This window comes from Cicer arietinum, chromosome 1, assembly GCF_000331145.2.
Source record: "Cicer arietinum cultivar CDC Frontier isolate Library 1 chromosome 1, Cicar.CDCFrontier_v2.0, whole genome shotgun sequence".
Lineage (NCBI taxonomy): Eukaryota > Viridiplantae > Streptophyta > Magnoliopsida > Fabales > Fabaceae > Cicer > Cicer arietinum.
The window spans coordinates 44330929-44341216 of NC_021160.2; the positions used below are offsets into that span (position 1 = coordinate 44330929).

A 10288-nucleotide genomic window follows, 5' to 3' on the forward strand; every position below is an offset into this window, starting at 1 on the left:
ATTACCGTTATCTTGTTGATTGAACAAATGTAGAACTATTTTTCACTATTTATTGGTGTTTGGACAATACGCTCACAACCCTTATCCCACAACAATAGAAAAAAAATCAACTTGTGAAGAATTTTCCATTCGAGAGAAAGAAGATTGACTTCACTGCGGTGATTGACTTCTAATGATTATAAATTTATATGAAGATGAATTGATTAGACGTAAATTTGAGAAGAAAGTTAAGATTAAGAGAAATAGAGAAGACAATGAAAAAGAAAAATGTACGCATTTGAATATATTAGGTGTTTTTTTAATTTATTGTTTTAAAATATAACGTTACCTACAAACATTTATTTATTCTCGTAATACTTTTTAATTTTTAATTTTTGTTTAGACTATTTTTTGTTTTTTCAAAACTATAAACTTTTGTTTCCATATTTATCAAAGCAGTCATGCTACACAGTATATAAATTTTTTCATGCGTGATACTAAAATGTTAGAAAATTAACCATGTATTATTTATAAGTTGAAATAGTCAAACATATATTTTATTTTCTTTTGTCACTGTTTTCCATGGTAGCTATAATCATTTTATTTTATGTCACGACAATATATGTCACGACGGCCTCTTAAATTCCAATCAATCAATCAAATATTTGTTGGCTGAAAAACATGCTTGGATAAAATTTTGAGTATTCTAAATAAGTATTTCGTGATGTATTCTTGAGTTTATTTTTTGGATAAAATTTGCGAATCTATTTTGGCGATATATATCATTTCCTTTTGTTGAACGGTTGAAATTGGATGAAGACGAGTTGAAATGTTTATGATCTTCTTTTCTTCAGACTATAGACTCTTAACCGCAACAACAAATGTTGCAAATTTTGTGTTTCATGCACCGATTCATTGTCAAAGCCAATATTATTTAATTTGCTAATTGAGAAGCGTTATTTGAATATGCATTTGTAATTTTGGGCCCTTTTGTTGTGTTGGTTATACCGTTATACAAATAATCCAATTATATTTTTTGTAAAATCTAATGTCACGCCATTGTTGATTTTTGCTTTATGTTGTATTTGGGCCTTTGTTGATTTTTTAATATTAATGAAGACTTATTTTTATACTTATAAATAGTTTTATCATATTTTTTACATACTTTTTTTTGACGTCAACATACTTTTTATTTATATATATTTTAAATTACACATTGCATAATTTTGCATGATTTGAAATACGCAGTATTTTTTCAACATTATTATATCTACACATAACACGGATCCCATAATAATGTGTTTTTGTGTGTACACATATATGGCCAGTGCTCATCCGCCTCTATGTTTGTTCATCCCTCTCCAACTACACTACTAAAAGCTAACTTTTGATAGTGTATTTTAGTCAATTTTATATTATCGGAAGTTAACTTCCTGTAAAAAAGCAGGAAAAAGTGGGGACGAACATTCAAGTACATATATTTGTGGTTATATACCAAACTATTTAATGAATTTGGATGGCGTTACATAGCGTTTGTTAGGCCCAAAGGATTTATAATTCAATCCATAAGTATATGTTGATGCAAAAATATACGACAAATGCTAGCGCCAAATTAAATAACCACTTATATTGAATTGTCACAAATTATAGTGATGGAATCCTCTAGTAGACACCCTCACTCTCCATTGTTCCTGTACTGGAGGCCTCCAACGCATATTTATATTATATTGATAAAAACACATTGGACCTATATGACTATATAAATGAATCATAGTTAAAATTATAATTATTCGACACTATTTATAGACTCTACTTAATAATTTTATGAAAGTAATAGATCGGAGGAATTTGACACTTTTTAAAGTATAAAGAGTGATGTATATACATAAGATCACTTAAAAGACCAATTTGTGGAATGCTCCATACCGCTTTCAGGTACTCTCGGTTAGGAAAAAAAACAAAACTATATTTTTTTTCTTCTGTTGATGCTATCACGCCCCAAATGACAAAAAATAAAAAAAGAATATTACATAGATAAAACAAGACCAAAGGATCCCAAATTCAGGCATCTAGACTGTTAGATCAATAATTGAATTATGAAAACATCACATGGCAACTAATGATTTTGTTTGTCAAATTTATACTTCAAACTGCAGCTGATTGGTTCTGTTGATGGCTCCCTTTTCCAGGATCGTAATTTGTACTTCAATCCTTTTTCAATGAGATACACCAACATTTCCTTCAAAACTATATCCTGTGAAGAAACCATGTAGTCCATAAAGATGATCTTAGTCAATTTCTTACAGCCCTTCATCTAAAGAAAACATTGCTACTCACATCAGAATTTCCAGAAGGTAAATCTTCCAGAACATTCTTTTAAGTTGAGCATCGTCGGAAAAATTACGCTTGTGCAGCAAGAAAAGCAATCCCCAAATATGGTTTGCAAGTTATTCTGCGCCAGCCAGACGCAATCTCAGGTGATTTTACTTAGTTTCACAAACTCGCTTAGCAAATGACTGACTGATTTGTTCACTTCGTCGGACACTACGAGCTGAGGATGCACCAAGTGCAAAGCGTATGAAATAACAACCTTCGTAACTATCTTCAAATCCAATTTATTGGTATGACATTTCCACACAGTTTGATTCATATACTTGCACGATTCTCGCAGCGTGCATTTACTGCAAACCTGGAGGAAAATGAAACTGTAAGTAACAAAGGTACACAGATGCATGTATAAATAAGTTGGAAAACAGTGAAAGTGAAAGTTTTTATGCATGATATGTCTTACTGTATTTTCTGGAACCTCGAAGAATTTTCGCAGTCTTTTTGCAGGGAAGACGATACTCTTGTGGGTGGAGGGACAACCAAACACTGCCACTTGCTTCAATGCACTTCCTGATAGCCATCTGTGAATCTAAATTCATGTTAGAAAATTAAAAAATTGAAGATAATTTTAAAAGATAACACAAGCGGAAAAATGAAATACAACAGAAATTAAAAAGACAGGTGAGGTTACTGAGTTATATAAAGGGAAATATGAATATAGTCACTTGCAAGCTTGCATAGGCAATATGACAATGTTAGGAACCCGGATTAAGAGAGAAAAATATTAATTCAAAAAGTAAAAATCAAAGAAGATAAACCCCTATATTCCAAGAGCAAATGCTCCTCAGAGAAGAGATGAAACTCTCTCTGTCCAACCCAAGCGGTTACTAACTGCTAGAATACTCAATGCCCTCCTCTCTCTAACATTCTCCCTCTTATAACAAAATTGGTTACACAATTTGTTCCCTCTCACTCTGTGCCATGTCATATTATTTCCCTCTCTTGCCCTATATTTTGATAACATCACTCTCCACTTAATGGGCTTGTGCAATTGATTAGCCAATTGTCTATTTGGGCCTAGATTCTCATTTGAGGTCCCAACAGACAAAGGTAAAATCAGATATTTGTTCCCTATATTTTGATAACATCACTCTCCACTTAATGGGCTTGTGCAATTGATTAGCCAATTGTCTATTTGGGCCTAGATTCTCATTTGAGGTCCCAACAGACAAAGGTAAAATCAGATATTTGATAATTTCCACAGTTTGGATGATAACTTAATGGACACTAATCACTTCTATGATTCTTTTTTATATGTCCTATATTATGACACTAACTAGTAACAACTATGATAATGAACATGATTTTGGACGATTTTGTATCTTAGAAGCAAGAATAGTTTTATATTGATTTACTGATGAAACAACAGTTTAGCTATAGATAACTGGTCCTTATTGACTCCCATTCCTCTAGCCTTCCCAAATAAAATGTGAAAGTTATTTTTAAGGAACTTACAATCTTAGATTTCTAGCAAATCTAATAATACTTTTGGTATCCCTAGTTTCCCCAGAGTAAAAATTCAGAGAAAAGACGATGGAATAATGACACTAAAATATTGGCAGGAAGAGTGGAAAAGTAACAGCAATCAGGTTAAGCACTAAATTGCTGAGTCTAGCATAATGAACTAGTCTCCAACCAAGTTTCTAGTGTGCACTAAATTACTTATGAAAAGAAGATCAAAACAACTTATGATCATGAAGCAAGGTATTCTTACAAAACAACAAGATTGGGTCTGGTAGAATGAGCTAATCACCAACAACTGTCAAACACTCATGCACAATTCAAATCCTCACCAACTAAAAAACGAGTGCCTCCAAAAGGAGTTGACACACAAGTTCACCTAAAAACAATCTTACAACTTGCAAGCTCTTTCAAACTAGATATGTGTATAAATCCAGATAACTTTTTCCAAATGCCCATTAGGGCCTTTTTGCATTGGTTTATTTGAACTTATCTATTGACATAAACACTTGTGACACTATTTAAAAAAAACTTATGAAAACAGCTTATGACATGTTCATAAGCTATTTTCAACTCAAGTCCATAACTTCTCTATATTAGCTTATGAAACCAACTTATGGCTCATATGAAAAGAGTTTGACTTCATTTGAGTTTTTATTATAAAAATAATCTTATACATAAGCGTTCAATTATAGTGTTTATCCAAAAAGGACCCTAATCACTGAAACAAAGATGGAGAATGATTTTATATTTCAAAAATTTCACAATAAAATGGCTTTTCGTTTTATTTTCACATTTTCTTAAATTCACATTCCCACTAAATCAAACATATCAAGGCAACTATCTAACACAATTCAAAAGAGCAAATATACAAAAAGCTAATCGTAATCATAATTATAATCTTACTTGGCAATTTCAAAATTATCAGTGGCAAATTTCAATGCAGCGAACTTGACATAACCATAAGCATAACCATTCTCAAACCAACCAATATCAAATCTTCCACCAGCTTTATCAAATTTAGCATCCTTAAAATACCCATTCTCATACAAATACTTCAAAAACAACACCATATCAATCGAAAGCTCCTTAGCAACAAAATCTTCCTTCTTTTTCTTCTCCACCACCTTCTCCACACTTACTACACTATCAGGAACAGGTTGATTCGTAAACGCAGAATATAAACTCCTCCTCTCACCTTTATTCAAAACCGTAACCGCTTTTGTTTTCTTCTTGTATTTGGAGATTCTTACCTCTTCTGTTAACTGTTTCAGTTTGTTCTTCAATTCGATGTCGCCTTTGCCGTCTTCTTCAAAGGTTGTGGATTTACCTGACATTAGATCGCTGAAGAGAGTGCTGAGAGGTTTTTTGTTTTGTTTGGTTTTGGAATTTGGTGGTTGGGTTTGGGGTAAGGATGTGATGGGTCTGAGCGGGAAATTGAAGTTATGGGAATGAGGGGTTTTAGGGTTGATGAGTGAGTGGAAACGGTGTCGTGGAAGAAGTTTCCTGAGAAAAGCCATGGAAATGGAAAATGGAAGCAGTGAGCGATGGAGAGTGAGGTTTATCACTGCAGTGTAGAAACCCCATCGGGGAACGAAGTAGTGTATATGGGCCTCTCATTAGTGCGCCGGCCCATGTTACCCACGTGGGCTGGCCCATTTTATCCAACTAGGCTAAAACTCGGCAAAACATTGTCCAGTTTAATGTAGAGAATTATAGTCTCATTCTCTACATTTTTTAAAGCTCTTAAAATTTATCTTTTATTTCTGGATTTTAACTCTTTTAATCAATTTCGACTAGATTTGTCTTGGATTGAATTAATTTATAATTTTTTTAAAAAAATTTACACTTTGGAATTGTTTAATCTAAAAGCGTAAAATGTTAATTTAAATATATATTTTTTACATTTATGGAACCATTAAAAGGTATAAAAAATCACAAATAAAATATGAATTTAATATTTTCATCTTTTAAGTTGATCAATCTAGTCAAATCGCATCCAAATTGATATAAAATGGAAGTTTTTTAGAGTGTAAGAGGTTGGAAGGAGAAATCTCCTTTAATAAAAGTTTATAAACATTATTATATTAGTTGATGTGTTTAGTCTGACTAGTGTAAACTAATTATAATAGACAAGAAGAACTCTAATGATCCATACTAGGCCAAAATCAAATTTAATAAACAATTCAACATCCAATATCACAAACATTCCACTACAATTTGTCTCTCCAAAAACCTAACCCTAACAGGTAGGAAGTAATCAAGGCAAGAATCATGGAGCACTATCTCTGAAAGACGTTACGCTTTGAGCGCTCATAACGGTCATCTCCTCGGATCTGCTGCATGACCAACCCCTATATAAATAAAATTTCAGTCACATATTATGTACACGTTTTTAATCTTTATACCTCTCAAGTCAAATTGACTTGAGCATTGAAATATTTGCTGATACCAACTCTCCTTATTGTGCAGTTATGCATAATTCTCACTATTCCAACCATTATCCTCAGTCCTTCTTGGATCATATGGAATTTGGAATAAAAAATATCAACATTTAAATATTGTGAGAGACATATTTGGAGACATCTATATTCGATCAAGTAGTTGAACATATATTCTTCATTGTGTTATATCATTGATACCACATATAAAAGTTTAGGGAATTGTTTATTATAGATAGTTTAATTTCTGAGGTAATTGTGACCATTATATACCTTACTTTTATGAATATAATTGAAATTGTATGTTCATTTTCTATTAGTTTGTTATAAGTTTCACATTGATAAAAATGGTAGAGATAAATGCAAAAAATATGTTTTGAAAGATAGACAAAAATTGAAGTTAAATTTCTAATAAAATTTATTTATTCTATAAATGAGATGAAATATGATTAATCATTTGAAACTCTTCAAATAAATAAGTATGTATTGATAACACTACGCGAAAAATGGTATTTTACAGCGCTTCTTTTAAGCCATTTACAACGTTTTTTCAAAAAATTAAGCGCTGTAGTATCCATCGCTGTAAAAAGATACAACAGCGCTCTTTAAAATAAAAAAAGCGTTGTAAATCTCTTCTAAAAACGCGCTGCTTGTTGTATTAGTTTTACGGCGCTTTTTAAAAAAAGCGCTGTAATATGCATTCCTTTATTTTAATTAGATCTCTTTCTGGGATTATAACAACAATCTCCTTCATAAATCGTAATATACAGTATCCGCAGTCTATGTTGTTAGTTTGACAAGAGCACTATAAAATAAAACATATAAGTCAATAAATATTTGTGGATTGATTGTTAATGAAATTTTAAAGCCATACATTTCAAACCTTTATTAGAATCCATGTGATTTATTTGATTTTTGCTTCGACACTGTAGCACCCATTTGAGCTCGGAAAACTTGTAAAACACTATCAAATAAATGTGATTATTAACATTAACAGACACATTATATAAATATATATATATAAAAGACCTTCTTATTTTATTTTTTAAAAGCCTATTACAGCGCTTTTTTTAAAAAGCGCTGTAAAAGACCTTCTTATTTTATTTTTTAAAAGCCTATTACAGCGCTTTTTTTAAAAAGCGCTGTAAAAGACCTTCTTATTTTATTTTTTAAAAGCCTATTACAGCGCTTTTTTTAAAAAGCGCTGTAAAAGACCTTCTTATTTTATTTTTTAAAAGCCTATTACAGCGCTTTTTTTAAAAAGCGCTGTAAAAGACCTTATTATTTTATTTTTTAAAAGCCTATTACAGCGCTTTTTTTAAAAAGCGCTGTAAAAGACCTTCTTATTTTATTTTTTAAAAGCCTATTACAGCGCTTTTTTTAAAGAGCGCTGTAAAAGACCTCTTTATTTTACTTTTTAAAAGCCTATTACAACGCTTTTTTTTAAAAGCGCTGTAAAAGACCTTCTTATTTTATTTTTTAAAAGCCTATTACAGCGCTTTTTTTAAAAAGCGCTGTAAAAGACCTTCTTATTTTATTTTTTAAAAGCCTATTACAGCGTTTTTTTTAAATAGCGCTGTAAAAGACCTCCTTATTTTACTTTTTAAAAGCCTATTACAGCGCTTTTTTTAAAAAGCGCTGTAAAATACCTTCTTATTTTATTTTTTAAAAACCTATTACAGCGCTTTTTTTAAAGAGCGCTGTAAAAGACCTCCTTATTTTACTTTTAAAAGCCTATTACAGCGCTTTTTTAAAGAGCGCTGTAAAAGACCTCGTTATTTTATTTTTTGAAAGTCTATTACAGCACTTTTTTACAGACTTTTTAAAGCGCTTGTCCAAAAGCGCTGTAAAAGACTCCTTATTTTTTTTAAAAAACCTTTTTACAGCGCTTTTCCAAAAAGCGCTCTAATAAGTCCTTTAATTATGTGAAATCAAAGTCTTTTACAGCGCTTTTTTTACAGCGCTTGTCAAAAAAGTGCCGTTGTATCCTCCGTTATTTTTAAAATATCATACAACAGCGCTTGTATTTAATAAGCGCTATAAAAGACGCGCTATAAAATGTCATTTTTGGCGTAGTAATAATATCATGTTTATTGACTATAAAAAAGATATCAGGCAGACTCTTCACAATAAAAAATTTATCGTAGAATGAATTTATTAAGTAAATTGAACTGAAAATAAAGTCTAATTTTTTTTAATAATTTATTGAGATGAAGGGTGACATAGGAGGTATAATTTGGAGGTTTAAGAGATACATTTCTGTATTTTAATTAATATGGTTATCAGTTAGCCAACTATGGTCCGTGTATTTATGTTTTTGCAGCATAATTAAACATAATTTACAAGATCTTTTAATCTTTCCGTAGGAATTGCATGTTTGTGTTGAGTGTTAATAAAGGATTCAAAACAACGTGTTTGTGTATTCGATACTTTTGTAGATTTTTAATGCTAGAATTTATTAAAAATACTATTTAAATTTTACACCATTAAATAAATTTATTGGTCTTTGAAATTTTTGTAATTTTTTCTTAAGGACCGAAGGAAAGTATAAAAGGTTGTTGGTTCAACTCTATTCACCAACATTTCTAACAAGTAATTTCTAATTGATGAAAATTTCTACGAGACATATACAAATACATTTGGTTATTAAATTAATAGATAAATGAGTAATAACTAAATATTTAATTTTAATATTTAATTTTTCGATAATTATTATTATTATTATTATTATTATTATTATTATTATTATTATGCTGATATGAACAGCTATAAAAAAAGTTGAAGAATATAAGATCAAATTAACAATCATAAAGTAAATACATGTCTTTTAAAGATATATAGGAATGCCAATATCATGAAATGATGAAGCACACATTGATAATTATAGATGACAAGAGCAGAATCTATACTTTTTATCTTATAATCAACTTATTGTCATAATTAATTTTTGTTGTTTGCCAAATTCTCATTCTTCTTCTTTGTTCCAATGTTATTATTTTGTGCACCACCCCCGTTGCTTAGGTCTGATCTTCTTGGTCCACCTCGCGTTCTGATTTTCAATATCAAACAATATTAGTTCATAATTTAACTTTCTAAATATGTGGTTATATTCAAAGAGATAATTTTAACTTTTTAAAGAGTGAAGATCCATTTTAATTCTTAAGAAAAATCATGAGACTCAATAGTAGTTCTTTGAGAAAATTAAAAATTAAAAATTTATTCAATATCCTTCATAAAAAAAGTGTAATATATTCAATACACACTAAAATTAAAAAGATAATATCTTAAATGATAGTACGTCTATAAAGTCATTTAATTAAGCAAGAAATTAAACAAGATAAAAAATTCTCCAATTTTTTTAATAGTGCTTTAAAATAAACGAAAAGGTAAATTAAGAGAGAAAACAAAAATAAAAGGAAGAAATTAGTAGTTACTTTAAAGAGGATCTAGCTATCAGGGACATGGAATTCATCAGTTGAACTAGGCTTGCTTTTGTAAAATTTCCCGATTGACCAACCATGATTAGCTAGTATAATTAATGTGCAAAGTGTAAGGTAATTAATGTTTGTGTTTTGCAAATTAATGAGATACGAAGTTTGAATAAGTGGTGCTTCAAAGCGGGTAAGAAGAAAGAGATATATAAAGACCATGATTGAGGTTTAATTATTGGACTCAATAATGCATGTTTGTTTAAGACTTCTTATTATTTTATAATTTATGCATGAATTCTCCCTTTTGCTATACTTGTTTAGTCTACTTCGATTTGTGTGTAATGCACGTGGCTTATTTTCTTATATTACATTTTAATTAAATTTACCATGGTTGAAGTCAATCATATGATCATGTTCACACACTATATACATCACCTTGACTAAAAAATAGTAGTAAGCTAGTGTAGACTCATTATTTTATAATAATCAACGACGAATTATTACTTGGACTTCGTAAACCCTATATGAAGTCATGAATATACACATATTTGAATTAAATTATTTTAGGAGTAACTTTGAACACGGAGT

The 10288-nt window shown here is 30.3% G+C and overlaps 1 protein-coding gene and 1 long non-coding RNA gene across 2 annotated transcripts; both read right to left on the reverse strand.

Moving 5' to 3' along the window:
• Positions 1 to 1924: 1924 nt before the first annotated feature.
• On the reverse strand, positions 1925 to 5409 carry LOC101489138 (uncharacterized). Its single transcript, XM_004488948.4, has 3 exons — positions 4735 to 5409; positions 2771 to 2888; positions 1925 to 2668 (listed from the first exon to the last, which is right to left on the reverse strand). The coding sequence occupies exons 1-3, from the start codon at positions 5346 to 5348 to the stop codon at positions 2453 to 2455; spliced, it is 948 nt and encodes a 315-aa protein (XP_004489005.1). The 5' UTR covers positions 5349 to 5409; the 3' UTR covers positions 1925 to 2452.
• Positions 5410 to 9047: 3638 nt separating this feature from the next.
• LOC101489469 (uncharacterized) lies at positions 9048 to 10013 on the reverse strand. Its single transcript, XR_189389.4, has 2 exons — positions 9704 to 10013; positions 9048 to 9318 (listed from the first exon to the last, which is right to left on the reverse strand). It is a non-coding gene; the product is annotated as an uncharacterized lncRNA (long non-coding RNA).
• Positions 10014 to 10288: the final 275 nt, after the last annotated feature.